The sequence below is a fragment of the Pongo pygmaeus genome, chromosome 22 (genome assembly GCF_028885625.2).
Source record: "Pongo pygmaeus isolate AG05252 chromosome 22, NHGRI_mPonPyg2-v2.0_pri, whole genome shotgun sequence".
NCBI lineage: Eukaryota > Metazoa > Chordata > Mammalia > Primates > Hominidae > Pongo > Pongo pygmaeus.
Window position 1 is genome coordinate 56,067,095 of NC_072395.2, and position 16,141 is coordinate 56,083,235.

Below are 16,141 nucleotides of genomic sequence, written 5' to 3' on the forward strand. Positions count from 1 at the left end.
AACACCAGAGTGTCTAAAGACTAAAGGCAGATCTGCACCGCAGGCTTCTGTGTCTCCCACAGCCATTGGCATAAGGAAACACGGACACAGACTACTGGCCCTCAGTGTGCCGTGCGAGCATCCACGCTCCCTCCCAAGCACGCCTCCCAGGGACGCATTGGGTTCTTGACACAAACTCGCAGGAACGAGAAGGTAACATGGGTCGGGCCCACCCACTGTGTCTCACCACAGGATCAGCCTTCTTCCCAACATCAGTGCAGTCTACAGCATGTCTACTGATCACAGCTAAGCATTTCTTCACTAACCAGTTACAAAAGAAACCCCAAAAGGTTTTCCACGACAGCCTCGAGAAATTCTGGATTATTTAACATGTAGATCTCACCTGGTATGTGTTTTATTTCATGCCCTAAGATAAAAAATATGATTTCATTTATACTCAAAGTGGCAGATGGATATTATTAATCTTTACCTCCAAGATGACTAGCAGATTTATAAAGAAAAAAGAAATTTAAAGAACTTCCACAAGAAATAAATTACACCAAGAATACTGTTATCACTACAAATTTTATTCAGAAACCCATCTTTGTATGTTTTTTTTTTTGTTGTTTTTTAAAAAAAATTCCCCTTATGAACTGGTTTGGTCAATCAACTACAACACTTTCTAGCAGACATAAGGTAAAAATGGCATGGCTCAGAATCGCCCAGATCTTTCACGATCTCTCGACCGCCTCCTGTCACGCTCCCGTCCGCCGCCGCCTCCACCACCGCCACCGCCACCGCCACGACCACGGTCTCTAGACCGAGAACGACGCTCCCGGGATCGGGATCTTGATCTATGCCTGCAACCAAGGAAAAGAAACAAAACCGTGCCATCCAAACCAGAGCAGGCAGCACAGAACCACACCCACACTCTAAACACGCGCATCTCCCCAAGCCAACGGCACTGATAAAGAAAAACACTGCTGAAGAGACTGCACGCCGTGACTGACAGGCACCCTGATTTCAGGTGTTAAAAGTTTCAGGAGAAAAAAGTGTGCAACTTAAAAGTGAACAGGTGTAATACCTTCCATCTTCTGTCTTCTTCTAGAACCAACTCAAATGATCACAGGAAATCATAATCAAAATGAGCTGGACACATACCATTTTCAACCCTCACTGACCCCACGCTTCAGGCGCTCATAGCTACTGTGTCCATCAGGTTTTTGGGCTGAGGAGAGCAGGCCTGTTTTTCTTTTATGCTTCTTTAATGCTGACAATAAAACAATCACCACCCATTTATTTACTAGTCCGTGTTTAACAGAAGAGGGATGAGAACCTCTCCAGACTCAGAACTCAATCGGTTCAATTCTGACATCTTGATTTTCTCTGCTCTGTGACCTGACTGTCGGACATTTAAATGTAGGATCAGAGAGATGTGACCGCTGGGCCTGATTCTGCCAGTGTCCCGAAGGGAGGATGCCACCGATCCCAAGACATAATGAAATGCCCTAAAACCAACAAACAAAACCAAAAGAAACCCCAGTGGACATGTGAAATATGTAAAGCAAAAGCTTGTCCAACCTGCGGCCCAACACAAATTCATCGACTTGCTTAAAACATTATGAGATTTTTTTTGCAATTAAAAAAGAAGTTATCAGCTACCATTAGCGTATTTTTATGTGTGGCCCAAGACAATTCTTCTTCCAATGTGTCCCAGGGAAGCCCTCCCTGATCTAAAGGAGGTGACAACATCTATTCTTCTTCTTTGTAATATCTGCGAGAATAAACTGCATGCCCACTTTCTCCACGAGCCTCATGTCCGCGGCTGCCCAGCTAACCACCCTCTTGCTTGATTACTAAGATCTGATCTCTACTTGAGAAGCTGGATAATGAAGTTACCTGTGTGCACGTGAATATTCTTCTCCAAAGAGGACATTTGAATATTTAAAAATATGTACTATGTTCTAAGCACTGCCTTTTAAAAAACAGAAACGACACCTATGCCAAAAAATTTTTTTTGGAAGGGGGGGTTGTGAGGGGAGAAAGAAGCCACTGAGCTTAACAACAGGCACAGGAATACTCACTTCTTGCGACGGCGCCCATACAGCTCCCGCCGCAGCTCTCTAGAAATGGGCTTCAAATGCATGAAGTTGCAGAAGCCGCCTCGTGTGCATTCTCTGTGGGTGGGTTGGAAGGAGACATTTACTACCTCGTGTGCACACGGCCCCGAACCGTGCTCAGTCACGTCACTGGCCACTCCTCACTCACCCCATCTCATACTGACGGCAGCAGGCTTCTCTGAAGTCCGTCACAGGTGACAGCTCGGCGTGGATCGGCTGTCCATTAAACCAACGGTTATTCAAGTCAATCACAGCCTTTTCCGCATCTTCCTCACGGCGAAACTGAAAAGACAAAAACAGAGGTGCTTGCCATCCACGCTTTAATAAGACTTTCTCAATTACCAATCCAAGTATGTCAGAGAGAGATATACACACTCAGGTAATAATAAGGTGGAATAGTATTACAGGATAATTGAAAAATCCTTTATTTTCAATGAGATTAACTTCAAGATAGTCCAAGATTTTGCCAAATGTTGCTTTCATTTTCAAATTCAACTGGTTAAGGGAGCAAATATGGCTGTGTAGGCAAATACAGTTTTATTCACTAAAAAAGAAAAAGAAACCAAACATGTGAGTAAATCTAACTTTTCCTTAGTCCACACAGCTTCTAATCAACAGGTACTAAATATTCTACACTGAAATAACGATGGCTGTGGCGTACGGTCCGTCCTTCAGTTCTGCTGGCTGGGCGCATGTGCAGGCTGGCCACCGCCACACATGATGCAGCTGGTAGGCGCCGAGCCAGTGCACCCGAGCCCTGCTGTGCGCCTGAGCATCCAGGACCTCAAGGTGCACAGCGGCAGGCACCCCATCCTCTGTCGGCCTTGGCCCGGGCACACTAAGCGGCTGCACCACTGTCTCGCTCTCGCCTGTCGGCCTTGGCCCGGGCACACTAAGCGGCCACGCCGCCATCTCGCCCTGGCTCCTACCTTGACATACACGTTCCCCACCAGGTGGTCTCCCAGGTTGTCACAGACGTTCATCTCCTCTACTTCCCCATACTTCTCCTCCATTTCTGTAAAAACCTCCTGAAGGGAGACCACAGTGGTTTAAGACTCGTTATACATTACAAAGTGTCATTAGATATAACTCATGTATGTTTATTAGCAGAGAAACATTTTAAATCCTTCCAAACAGATACAGAAGATCAACAGGTCTATTAGTTACAGAGGTCAATTCTCTCACCTCAAAAAATTCATCATAGTGTTCCTGCATCTCAACATCGCTCACGGCACCTGGAAACAACAGAAATCTTGCTGGTTAGAACGTGTTAACTGAGTGAACTCTTGTGCTTAAACTCAAACTGCTACAGTAACACACAAGAGATTATCTAGAGAAAAGCCTGGCAGAGCTGCACTCTGCAGGAGCACTCAGGAGACTGAGCCACATGGCTACTTGTGAATGGTGTCAAGTGTGGTGAGGTTTTAAATGCCCCCATGACAGTCTCGATTCTGGCTACTAACGTGTTAAAATCACAACCAGCTTTAATCAGCATCAAAAGGGCCACATTTTCAGAAACTGTGAGGAAAAAGTTGACTCTCAAAACTACGAATTTTTTTTTACACCCACAAGATGCAGTCTTGCTCTGTCGACCAGGCTGGAGTGCAATGGCACCATCTCAGCTCACTGCAACCTCCACCTCCGGGGTTCAAGCGATTCTCCTGTCTCAGCCTCCGGAGTTGCTGGGACTACAGGCGACCACCACCATGCCCGGCTAATTTTTTTTTTTTTTTTTTAATTTTTAGTACAGACAGGGTTTCACCATGTTGGCAGGCTGGTCTTGAACTCCTGACCTCAAGTGATCCGCCTGCCTTGGCCTCCCAAAGTGCTGTGATTACAGGCGTGAGACACCACACCTGGGCTCAAACTAAGAAATATTAAAATTTTCTTCCTTTTAAGATTTAGAGTAAAGGCCAACTAAGCACACTGATGTCTTCCCCTCTTCCGTAAGTTTAAAATGAAATCTGAAAGTAGGGTCAACGATTAAAAGCTGACGTTCCTAACTAGTCTTTTATGGACTGGCAGCCATGGTATGCTCTCAAATTCTTCTGATGTGATTAAAATCCAAGCAACCATGAAGATTCAGTAGGACAGTTCCCATGCAACGTTACAGTATTGTGGACGCCCTCAAGTAAAGGGAATGTTACAATGTTTTGCTGATGAAAGCATTCTTTTTTTTTTCTTTTTTTTTGAGATGGAGTCTCACTCTGTTGCCCAGGCTGGAGTGCGGTGGCACGATCTCGGCTCACTGCAACCTCCGCTTCCTGGGTTCATGCGATTCTCTGCCTCAGCCTCCCGAGTAGCTGGGATTACAGGCGCCCACAACCACGCCCGGCTAATTTTTGTATTTTTAATAGAGATGGGGTTTCACCATCTTGGCCAGGCTAGTCTTGAACTCCTGACCTCGTGATCCACCTGCCTCGGCCTCCCAAAGTGCTGGGATTACAGGCGTGAGCCGCTGTGCCCGGTGCAAGCATTCTTAAGTTTTATATTCCCAAACTATTTTCATCAGTTTATTCTTCATAATTCACATGTATTAGGTAAAATCATGTCTGTTGTGTGGGTAGATTTGGCAAATTTACACTCTATCCCCATCATCATTCTATCAAATTTAATTAAATTTTTTTTTCTTTTGAGATGGAGTCTCTGTCCACTCCAGGCTGGAGTGCAGTGGTGCGATCTTGGCTCACTGCAACCTCCACTTGCTAGGTTCAAGCAATTCTCCTTCCTCAGCCTCCCAAGGAGGTGGGACTGCAGGCGCGCACCACCATGCCTGGCTAATTTTTGTATTTTTAGTAGAGACGGGGTTTCACCATGTTGGCCAGGCTGGTCTCAAACTCCTGACCTCACATGATCTGCTCACCTCAGCCTCCCAAAGTGCTGGGATTACAGGCATGAGCCACTGTGCCCGGCCCAATCTATCAAATTCTAGAGTTCTCTAAACCTGAGAAATCACAGAGCTGGTGTATCAACAAACATGTTCAAATCAGCTAGATTAGGGGCTGGCAAAAGCCTGACTGGTTTCCAGATTGGGCTGGCTGCCTTAGCCTGTGCACCCAACGTGGGCATCTGACTGCTGGCACACAGGTCTTTGAGCTTGCTCAAAACTCTTATCATCGTGTTTTTTTTTGAGACAGAGTCTCACTGTCTCCAGGCTGGAGTGCAGTGGCGTGATCTTGGCTAATTTTTGTAGTTTTAGTAGAGACGGGGTTTCACCATGTTGGCCAGGATGGTCTCAATCTCTCGACCTCGTGATCCACTTGCCTCAGCTTCCCAAAGTGCTGGGATTACAGGCGTGAGCCACTGTGCCCGGCCCCCTTTTTATCTTTAAGGATAAAAAATAACTTCTTATTTTCTAATTCTGAGAATGATTTAAGTTCACTTTCTAACCTATCTGGGGCTGTTTTAGTTATTTTTGAACTTCCAGGAATCTGCTTTCAAACCCAAATTTTATTAAGTGTAACTACTCAGACAGCCTGCCAATCATATCACAGGATATCCCAATTGAAAAGCTATTGGGAATGTACCTTCCTCCCCGAGTAGAAATCAAGTTATAAAACGGGCCAAAGAAGCCTATTCCAAAGGGCAGATTTTAATATTTCAAATTCACTTCCTTCCCACATCAGAAGAATGTGAAGAGGAGAAAATTATTCACATGCTCAAAGTTTTAGTAGCTTTGAGAAATGGTTTTGGGGTGATTATTTTAAATTATTGGCTATATTTATTCTGCTTAAAATGTTTCAATCAAAAGTGACTTGAAAGGCAGAGACAATTGCATTAAGATACAATTAAAAACTTATTTGTGACTCAGCCTATGTTAAATACTACAACTTGGAAAATAAAGCAGTTTTCTTACAGAAATATCACTCTTAAACTGGGATTGATAGTTAACTTTAACCCACGCATTTGAAGCTTATTTTTCTACATACTAAAGGGTATGTTAAAAAGAGCCAGTAATTTTAGGTAATTGATTTCTTCCTAAATGACGAATTAGAATTTCATCTAATTTGTACAATCTGGACCCCAGAATTGGAATATAACGTAATTGCTAAACTTTTAGTTTGTAGCATATGCAAAACAAAAGTGCTGTGAACTGCAAATAAAGACACAATGAAAACTAATACAACATTCTATTGTCAGTCAATAAAGCATACACAGTCCCCAAATAAACGATCAGGGCAAAAAATTAATTACTGTTACTCAGTCATGTACTTCCATTCACTTTTATCCCAGGGCAGGGTTGTTAACAAAAATTATTTAATAAGTGCATATAGAAACATTTCCCTCCGCCTATTGATCTTATTTCCTTAAAAAACAAAAGAAAACAAACAAACAAAAAAACAGGTATTTTAAACCAAGGGTTACCAAGTAAATCCTGCTACCATCCGACTCAGGGAAAGAAATCTCTACTATCAGGTCAGTATTAGCACTGAAAAGCATTTAGTGTCTGGCAGGAAAAGTTGACAAGAAAATCTCATCCACACATAGAAATGCGCACCACTGTGTGCAAGGAAGCACAATCCCCAGGCCTCCGAGTGCGGGGCCAGCTCGAGAAGGGAATGCCCCCTGGGATCATCTACCCCATGTCGGTCACCCCATTAACTGAGGGGCTCTGGTTCAAGGGTATACACAATTTAGGCTTGTGGATATCCAAGGGCACCTCAATTTTTACTGCTTTAAAACAGAATGGTGAATGGGAAGTGCCTATCTTTGGTTTGGACTTTTTGATTTTAACAAGAGTCCAGGTATTCATTTTAATTTATCCATAAATGACTAAATTCCAATGATTCTATAGTTGGATGGCTGTAAAAATCAAATTTTAGTTTTCTGAACTTTCCAATCATACTCATCTATGATATCTCTTTTTCTAAAAATTATCATTAAGTAAATATTCACAACCTAAATTTAGTATTTCCCAGTACAGGAAGATACTGGTAGCATCTACTGAATGCCCAGTTTCGATCTATTTCTAAATGGAGCAAACCAATTCCATCTCCTAGAGCTGGAGACTGTACCCAGGCAATGTGTGGACAGAAAGGACAATCTTTTCTGCCAAGGGCCTATTTGAGTGGAGCACCCCCACACGGGTTAGACGGGTCGGCACGGGGCTGGTGGGTGAGGAACTCAGGGGTCAGTGCAAGCTGCAGACCCTCATTTGGGGAATGCTCTCAGAACAATGTTCTCACAACTACAGGGTGCACTCCAAAATGGAGTTCAAGGAAAAAAGGCTAATGAGAAATAAAATCTGAAAAAATAACTTAAAGTTTGCTTTTTAAAATTCCAGAAAGTGAGAGAAACATTCAAATATTGTTGCTCTAAGAGGGAAGAATATGACTTGACGTTTAATTCCAGTACATTCCCTCTAGGATGACGGCCAAAGTAAAGGAAGAAGGGGCAGCAGCAGCTCCAGACTGGTTTTCTTTTTTTTTTTGGAGACGGAGTCTCACTCTTGTCGCCCAGGCTGGAGTGCAGCGGCACGATCTCGGTTCACTGCAACCTCCACCTCCCGGGTTCAAGCGATTCTCTGCCTCAGCCTCCCTAGAAGCTAGGATTACAGGCATCCGCCACCACGCCCAGCTAATTTTTGTATTTTTAGTAGAGATGGGGTTTCACCATGTTGGCCAGATTGGTCTTCAACTCCTGACCTCATGATCCACCCGCCTCGGCCTCCCAAAGTGCTGGGATTACAGGCGTGAGCCACCGCGCCCGGCCCAGCTCCAGACTGTTTTAAAGGGCACCCTTTCCAGTTACTTTTTTCCCTTTTTAACACACGGTGGGAGTTCAAATCTCCAACAGAGGTTTCCGTGGGGTCAGTGGGACGAAAGCTCCTTGCCACCTCTAGTGAAACGTGGTCCTTGACACTAGCACGGCAGACCAGATGGAGTGGACACTGAGCTCTGACACGCAAGCCCAGGGAACCGGGGAAGGAACTTGTATGAACTTACAGCGCAAACCGTCAGCAGACTGGGAAGAGTTTTGAGGGTTACGGTAAATGTTCAAGAGGGCAATGGTCTGAAATACAAAACGCAACAACTTTATATTATGGAAAATTAAAGGTAAACACTTAACCGGCTGCCTCTGGCAAGTGCTTCAGTTGAGATTCAGTGCTGAAAAGAGAGCAAGTTATTTTCTGGAGAAGCAGAGGCGTTTTCTCAGTTGGCGGCCGCCTTGAACCCTAACACTGTGGCGTAACGGAGGTCTCATGATATGCCCATCTTGTACTTCTGCTTGCGGAACGTGAAAACTCTCCTTTTCAAAATTCCAATTCAGGTAAAAGCACAAATAGTTTGCCAGGCTAGCACCAAAATGTTCTTAGATGTGGCAGAAAATTTTTAATGAACTCAGAAAGAATAATGCTTACATAAACTGATGGAAAAAATGACTGTATTAGAGAAATACAATTGTTACATATCATGAAATCTCCACTTCCTGGAGGAAAAATTATAATGGTGAAATAAAACCCACACTTACTGGGCAACTTACCTTATTGATTCCTTAACATTCCTAAGAGTTTTAATTTTACACAAAGAACTTCATAAAGGCCAGGGGTTCAGTCACTGTAAAGACCAGTGAACAGCTCAAAATGTTGAAATTCGTTTCACATGGACGGACCTGCTCTCATGACAAATGTCAATCAATGGAGGTGGCCGGGCCAGTAACCCTCCCTAGAAGGGAAAAGCCTGCTGAACGTGGCCAAGTATCAAGTTCTTGCTGTGTGCGCCAAGGAGTTCCAGCACCTTGTCCTGTTTGCAACAGCTCTATGTCAGCAGCTCAGAAGCCAACATTATTTGTCTCAATTAAGAGTGGGCTCTTTAACACCATTGTTTTAAAAAAATTTCTCCAACTGTGGGACTTACAGTGTGAGCCGTCAGCCGTCTGTGCACTGTTTTGGGGATTACGATAGATGTTTTGAATCAAGATGGTCTGCGGGGAAAAAAAAATAAAAAGGGGAATTCTACTGGCTGCTGTGCATATATTAGACAATTGCAAAGAGACAATTTGTTTGCAAATGGCTAAACGTTTGTTTTTTTCCCGCAAGTCAGACATTTGTCTTCTGAAGAGTACACCAAAACCATCATATTATGAAAACAGAGTTTGAGCAGTGACTTGGGTCAAGTCAGCCAGCAACCAAGAAGAAACTGTATTGTTGTGAGTAGTCCCACGTTTTCAATGTTAAAGGGTTTTAATGCAAGATAAATAGTAGAATACTAACATTTTCTTGTACTTCAAGCTAGCAGACACCAAGATGTGGAAAAATTCACGTTATAATCATATTCCTCACACAAGATAATTTTTCAAAACCAAATGCGTAACTCAGCTGTCTGCAGTACATCAAGTTCTCTGGTCTCCTAGCAAAACAGGCACACCAAACAGGTCTGTCAACTGTCATGGACACCCGGCTCTGATTTACACTTTCTTGGTGGGATCTCTGTTTACATAATACAATAGCTTAAAACATTTGCTCTTTTCCGATCCTTCTTTTAAGGAAAAAAATCCTTTTAGCCCTTGTGCTTTAAACTGGATCAGGCAGACTTGAAACCTTACACTGTACCGTTCTTCTTAAAATCAAGTTGTCTGAAAAAACAAACCATGTTTAAGTTAGTAGGCTAATATATTACATGAATCTTAATGTCCATATCACTGTAAGCAGCTTATAAAGAAACCCACCCTGAATTATGCTAGAGATTTACAAGCTAAAGCAATCACTCACATGATTTAGAAAAATAAATGTTTAGTCTCAACAATATCCATGTGAAGTAGTTTTGTAAGTGGTGGTTTTACAAAACCAGCCAGCTCCATTTCTAGCTCTGTTTAAAGGGGAGTGGTTGTATGAAGAGTCCCTCAGTCAAAGGTGTGCAGGTGGGAAGCCCACCCCACCTAAGAGGGAGGTCTGACAAACTGTCCACACTGAACCACTCAAACCTGCATCAGGGCCCCGTCTCTTCCATAAGCTGTCAAGTACTGCCCTGAGTCAACTGAACTCAGGCCTTGGGAGGCTTCCCAAAGCTGACTTGACTCAGCTTTGAACTGAAATGACCGTAGCATGACAACCCTGATGAAAAGCTAAACTGAGCCCAATTATTCAACAGTAAAATTCAGTTGGTCTCACTCAGGTATTCTGGCAGTGGCTATTTAATGAAGGAAGCTTAACGTAAAGAGGCAATGCAGTCTAATGGGAAAGTCAAGGGTGGCTAGGATTGCCTAAAACCAACCAAAACAAACCCACACATCAAACTAGGATGCTTAAGCTGACACATACTACTGACCCCATCGAGCTCCAATGGGCTCTCCCCAGCACTGATCCGGAGTGCCTAAATTAACTTCACATTTCACATTCTCAGGTAATCTATGATCCAGAAAAACATAAAGAAAGTGCCTCCGGCCAGATTAAAGAAAACTTTTAGAATAGGGAACAGCTGATTTCTCTCAGCCCAACACTTGGGACACCCCCCAAAATCAAAGAACTGGGTGGTCACTTAAGATGCTTGCTTATAGCACAATCCATGGCCACTGGTTTAGTTAGGGGAGATTCGGTTCATAAATCAAAACATTAAAGAAAAAACAATTACAATACACAGAAAATTTAAAGCTAGTTCTCCAAGATTTTGAAATTTGTAAAAAGAAACACATGTTCAGAGCTATCAAAAGACAGACTGCTATTATACTAACCACTTGGTAATTAGCATAATGGAGGGAAAAGCCATCATCCTCTTCCCTTCTAAAAACACCGTGTGCTGTGGGGTCGTCCATGGGCTTCAACCGGAAAAAAACCCATGTTTCCTTCTCCCAGCTCACTTATACCAAGTGGTAGATTTTCTTAAATGCTTACAGGAAAACTTAACAGACAGATGCGAGCTCAAAGGCAGAGCCTGGCAGCTCCCAGGGGCCACGCATAATAGCTACTCAACAGCTCAGAGGCTGCACATTTAGACTTCAAGGGTGGGTTGGAAGGATTTCCCCAGCCCTCCATCTGGAAAGACTTGGGCATTGATTTTCAAATTTCAAATGTTCTCATCAACCTGGGCACAAGTTTTCTGCTTCGATTAAAGGTGCCTTCTCCCTTTAATCCATAAGTGATCCTTTATAGTGTACCAACCTTTGCCTTTTCTTCAATTAACCAAAAATAAAACTATCAAAAATCACAACTTTTGAGTGAACTGAACTCAGAGCGGATCTAAGCCCAAGATAACAGGCACTCCTCAATTAACCAAACAGACCCGCTAAGAGCAATTTACGGCCCATTTTCTACCTTTCAGCTTTATTTTTCATGTTTCCATGACGTGATGCAACTCGCTGTTTCCTCAACTAGGGATGTGAAAGTGAGGACGCAGCCAGAGAAGCTCGAGCAGCATGATGGGCCTGGTGACAATCATGCTAGCTTGTAAGGTGGCTCCATCACCTCTACTGTCTGGAGACAGCAAAGAGCAGAAAGCCCACTCCGTGTCCACTGGTGCCTGGAAGAGGCTAACCCAAGGCTGGCACGGCCACCCCCTCTGGACCCATGTCTATCAGAGGGGGTAGGGAAGATGGCAGGGCAGCAAATATCAGGCACAGCCAACACACAAACATCAAAAACTGATTTTTAAAGTTTCTCTAATGATAAAAACAAGGAGTGGTGGTCTCAGACCTTCCACTGAAAGTGGTTCACCTGCCTCACTCTTATTTAAATAAAAGAACACACTTATGAACACAAATGGAAAATACAACTACTAGAGAAAAAATGACTTGCTTAATATGTAGAAATTAACTGTCTTTGAAAAGAACATGAAGTTTTTATAATTTACATGAAAAAAAAAAAAGGCAAACAAACCTGGCTAAACGTCGGTTTATTGTGCAACCGAGAGCACCTGTCTCCATGACGACATGCTCCAATTTTGAAATAAAATGAACAGTTGACTCTGTAAGGGAAAATGAGAGCTGATTATTTTGCTGGGAAGATATCAAACACATGGAAATATGTCAGCAGCATGACATACACTATCAAATTACTTTTAACCTCACAGAAACATGACACAGACTTTTTTCCGTGGTATTAAGCACCTCCTCTTCCTTGCTGTATTTTAGGACAACGTAACTTCAACTTCCCTTTCTTCAAACACACTACTTGTTCAGCAAAGACGGTTCTAACTCTAACCTGCCTCTTCCTCATTCAAACCCCCTCCACTTTCCTAACTGCACAGCTGTTCTGTTTTTTTCTTAAATGGAGTATTAAATTAGTCTAAAACTAAATGTAACTTAAGCAGTATCTGTTCTCCAGTTCTCCACGATGAAGTTCTCTCTTGAAAACACCAGTGTGGTGAGGGTTAAGATCCCAACTCTGCTACCAGCTGCTTGGGCTTGGGCAAGTCACCCTAGCTCTCAGATGTCATCTGTAAATGATGACAATGCCAATGTGGCACTGTTCTGAGAGTCAGACAGAACGTATGTGTGCTTCACATATGGTGCTCATGAAGTGCTATCATTATCTAAGGAAAACAGAAAACGAAGTTCAGAGTCTCTCTAAACCCATGACAGCAGACCAACAGGGAGTTTCAAAAAATAGGTCTGAAGTAAATCAATTCTCCTGGTCTCAACACACGGAAAACCAACTATTAGGGGACTGACCGAACCCACCTTAGGAACCACCTTACGTCACCTCTGTCTCTACTGCAAAACCCTCCCTTAATACTGTTCAAATACGCTGACAATCCAGATCCACATCCAATGGAACCAGCAATCATGCCTGTGTACCAGCAATGCCAGGGAGGGAAGCTGATCTCTGATGAATTAGGACATCTTACCAGACAGACTCTGTTCAAAATTCAATTTTTTTTTTTACCAAGTGCCATTATGTTTTAAACAGTCAATCCGGAGTTAAGACTGAAGGGCCTCAACCTCAGTTTTTACCAAGTGCCATTATGTTTTAAACAGTCAATCCAGAGTTAAGACTGAAGGGCCTCAGCCTCAGTGAAATCTCATGGACCATGAAGACTGACTAGCTACTGATTTATTATCAGGTAGCAATAAAGATAGGAAAGTCCAAATTTATCAGGAGAGGAAAGTGATTATATATATTTGCAAACTTACACGTCTTGAGATTATTTAACTTGATTAGACAATAGCATATCTTTAGGAAGTCATCTAAAAATAAAGAAAGCTTATTTAAAAACTACCTCAGAATGGGCAGGCCCTGGGCCTCAACAATTAATATCCAATTATTCCACACAATTAAACCACAGACAAGCTATTAGGATATCCCTGAATCTAGAAAACATCTATAACTTCAAACATATAATAAGCTAAATATTTTTTAATTGGTAGAGATCTATATTTTATTCTTAGCTTAAATAATAATTAAAGTTAATATGAACCATCAGCTTCATTTTTTAGGAGTTGATCCTGTTTCCTGGAAGCTAAAACCCCACGTCTCCCTGAAAAGAAAACACAAGTAACCTAGATTAAATAATCAACTTTTCTGAATTAAAACCATGACCTTTATAGTATAGCCCAATAGATTGAAATGTGGTTTCTTATAGCAGAAATATAGGGAGACAGACTTTTACAAGACAGAAGTCATGCCACATGCAAATATGAAAAGGCGAAATTAATGATGCCCCAATCCTACATGTGTTAGTTCTTCACCCTAAACTCAGAAGAGCCTCTTGTTCCAGTACAGCTGGTCTATTCATTCGCCAAGATGATACCGTGAGTTCCTTAGGGATAATATCCAAATTCTACCCATGTTTAAGTCTCCAGAAACTGACCTATAGTTGACCCCCACTAAATGTTTCTGGAGTGACTATAACTGGTAGATTTTGGCTTAAAATTTTGCTAGAAATATAGCCTCTTCATCCAAACAACACAGGAGATTCTACCATGTGTGAAGAGGACATTTTACAAGATAGACTCCATCCTGGAAAAGAGAAACATTTTAAATAGCGTTTGAAAAAAGTGGCATTAAAAACATCTATGACAAATTTAGGGGTTTATCATTGAAAACATAAAGTCATGTTAACTTTGTATGGCACTGAAGAATGCCAAGATAACTAAACAGTAGATTAAGCCAGATGCTGAGTCTTTAGGTTTTCAAAGTAAGAATTACCCTTCAAACGTCTGAAAACGTTCCATTTAGTCTAAACTACAGCCAACTCACTGGAAATTAGTACGTGCTAAGGTGGCAATTAAAGCTGAAATTAAATGTTTTGCTTTTAACCTAACGATTGATTAGGGAAGGCATGCAACCTTAAGGAAAAAATCAAAACATCTTTTTCCTTATATCAGAATTGTGTCTTCAAGAACAGTCACCGACTTACAAATTTTCAACTTAGATGATGGGTTTATTGGGGTATTAAAGGCATTTTCGATTCATGATGGGTTTATCGGAACGCAAGCCCATCGTAAATCGAGGAGCACCTGTATTTTAAGAGCGGATCACGTCTCTTGTGGTTAGATAGTTAATCCAGTAGTCTCCACCATACTTTTCCTTGTCATATCTCCTTATTCCCGGCCCAGTGGTCGCTTAAACAGGCAAGAGGCTGGCTCAGTGGATAAAACACCAACGCTTAGGACCCTAAATTAGATAAGCGACTGAATACTGGCGAGGCTGGTACAAGAACTTGCTCGACAGGACATTCACAGCTGAAAGTTGGAACAAACGTGTCCACATCGAAAAGGCCCGAATGCTCTAGGCAACTTTCGGCGCGGCTCGAGGCGGCTTCCGGGAGCCGGCGACTCCGAGGCCCGGAAGTCGGGCGATCAGCCAGTCCAGACCCCAAGGCCAGAGAAAGCTCGGCCGCGGCGCCCCGAAAAGAGGCCCCATTCATTCTCCCCGCTCCATTTTTCCGCCGCGCGGCCCACGAGGCGGCGGCGGCGGCGCGCGGCCCCGGAGGGCGCGCAAGGGGCCGGAAGGGCCACCGCTCCTTCCCGCCGCGGGCCCCTCCCCCGCCGCCGCCGCCGCGCCGGCCCGCCTGGGCCTCCCCGGTCGCCCTCCAGCCGCCTCAGCCACCCTGCGCCCCGATCGCGCCCAACCCCCGGCGGGGGGCTCCCACTCACTTGTCTTTCTCGGTGCCGAAGATGGAGGCCAGATACTCCGCCATTTCCCACCCGCCGCCGCCGCTGCCGTCGACACTGCTGCCGACGCCGCCGACCCTGCCGACGCCCGCGGGAGACGTCACCCGGACGCGACGACGCTCTTCCCCACCCCGACGTGGCAGCGCTACCCAATCAGGCGAGGTGCTGCCTGCGCGTGGGCGGGACGCATGCGCGTAGGGAGCACGTAGTGCGCGTGGGGGGCTCCGCCTTTTCGGTCTTGGGAACCCGCGCCCCCTGCCGGTGCCCTCTCCTCCCGGCCCTATCTCTCTTGCCTTCTCGCCCGCCCGGCGCTGGCCCTGGTGGATCCTGCGCGCCGGGGACTGGGGGCTGGCAGTGCAGACCGAACCCGGGGACGAGGGGCTTATCCACAGAGCCGCCTGGGGCTCGGTGGGGGGCGCTCAGCTCGACCCCTGCTAAGGGAGCTCTAGGAAGTGCGGGCGTCCCCTTCCCTGCACCGTTGCGGGGCGGGAACCGTCGACCTAAAAGCAAAAAAAGCTGAGGCAAACTTGATATAAGTAGAGAGGTTATTTGGGCCAAGTTTGAAGATTGCAACCCGGGAGCATAGCTTCAAGTTGCCCTGAACATAGGATTTGCAACAGTGACAAGTGGGTTTATAAAACTTAAGAGGGGGGCAGTTCTTAAATAGCTTACCAAGAATTTACATGAAAATAACAGAAAGTATTAATTGGCTGTACGTTGTTCTTTATATCAGAATTCCAGGAAAGGTTGTTCATAGGTGAAGGCAGCGGGTCCGGAGCAATAGTGCCTTTAAACAATTGCCAGGCATGGGTGGGGACCGCTGAAGCCCCATAGACCTGTCTCTCCGGGCCGGATCAACATCGCACGCCTCACATAGCTCGGACGCTCTGTGTTGTTTTTCTTTTCTCACACCCCGCTCCGCTTCACCCTCCCTGAGCGCTTGCCAGGTGCGACCTCCCCGGGGCCCTGCACTCTTGCAGTTGCCTGGCCAA

The 16,141-nt window shown here is 44.3% G+C and overlaps 2 protein-coding genes across 3 annotated transcripts in view; one reads left to right on the forward strand and one right to left on the reverse strand.

The window, feature by feature from the left end:
• Positions 1-545: 545 nt before the first annotated feature.
• Positions 546-15,400, reverse strand: U2AF1 (U2 small nuclear RNA auxiliary factor 1). Of its 2 annotated transcripts, none has more exons than XM_054468615.1 (8): positions 15,132-15,400; positions 11,911-11,998; positions 8,045-8,111; positions 3,285-3,334; positions 3,029-3,127; positions 2,248-2,381; positions 2,064-2,156; positions 546-839 (listed from the first exon to the last, which is right to left on the reverse strand). In XM_054468615.1, exons 1-8 carry the CDS (start codon positions 15,173-15,175, stop codon positions 692-694), a joined length of 723 nt encoding a protein of 240 aa, XP_054324590.1. In that variant the 5' UTR covers positions 15,176-15,400; the 3' UTR covers positions 546-691. The 2 variants fall into 2 exon arrangements, with proteins under 2 accessions (XP_054324590.1, XP_054324591.1); XM_054468616.1 differs by lacking the exon at positions 8,045-8,111 and adding an exon at positions 8,957-9,023 and having other exon boundaries at positions 15,132-15,290.
• The window catches only part of CRYAA (crystallin alpha A), a 62,200-nt gene continuing 61,264 nt past the window's right edge, over positions 15,206-16,141 (forward strand). Inside the window, exon 1 of the mRNA XM_054468618.2 lies at positions 15,206-15,775. The gene's annotated coding sequence lies outside the window, so the exon portion shown is untranslated. The remainder of the gene's footprint in view (positions 15,776-16,141) is intronic.

Excerpts from the sequence above, each read along its gene's own strand:
- U2AF1 (XM_054468615.1), bottom strand. The coding sequence starts at position 15,175 with ATGGCGGAGTATCTGGCCTCCATCTTCGGCACCGAGAAAGACAA. Across the intron at positions 3,335-8,044 it reads GTCTGCTGACGGTTTGCGCT|GTGCCGTGAGCGATGTTGAG; the intron begins GTAAGTTCATAC and ends TGTTGTTTCCAG. Across the intron at positions 2,157-2,247 it reads TGCCGTCAGTATGAGATGGG|AGAATGCACACGAGGCGGCT; the intron begins GTGAGTGAGGAG and ends ACCCACCCACAG.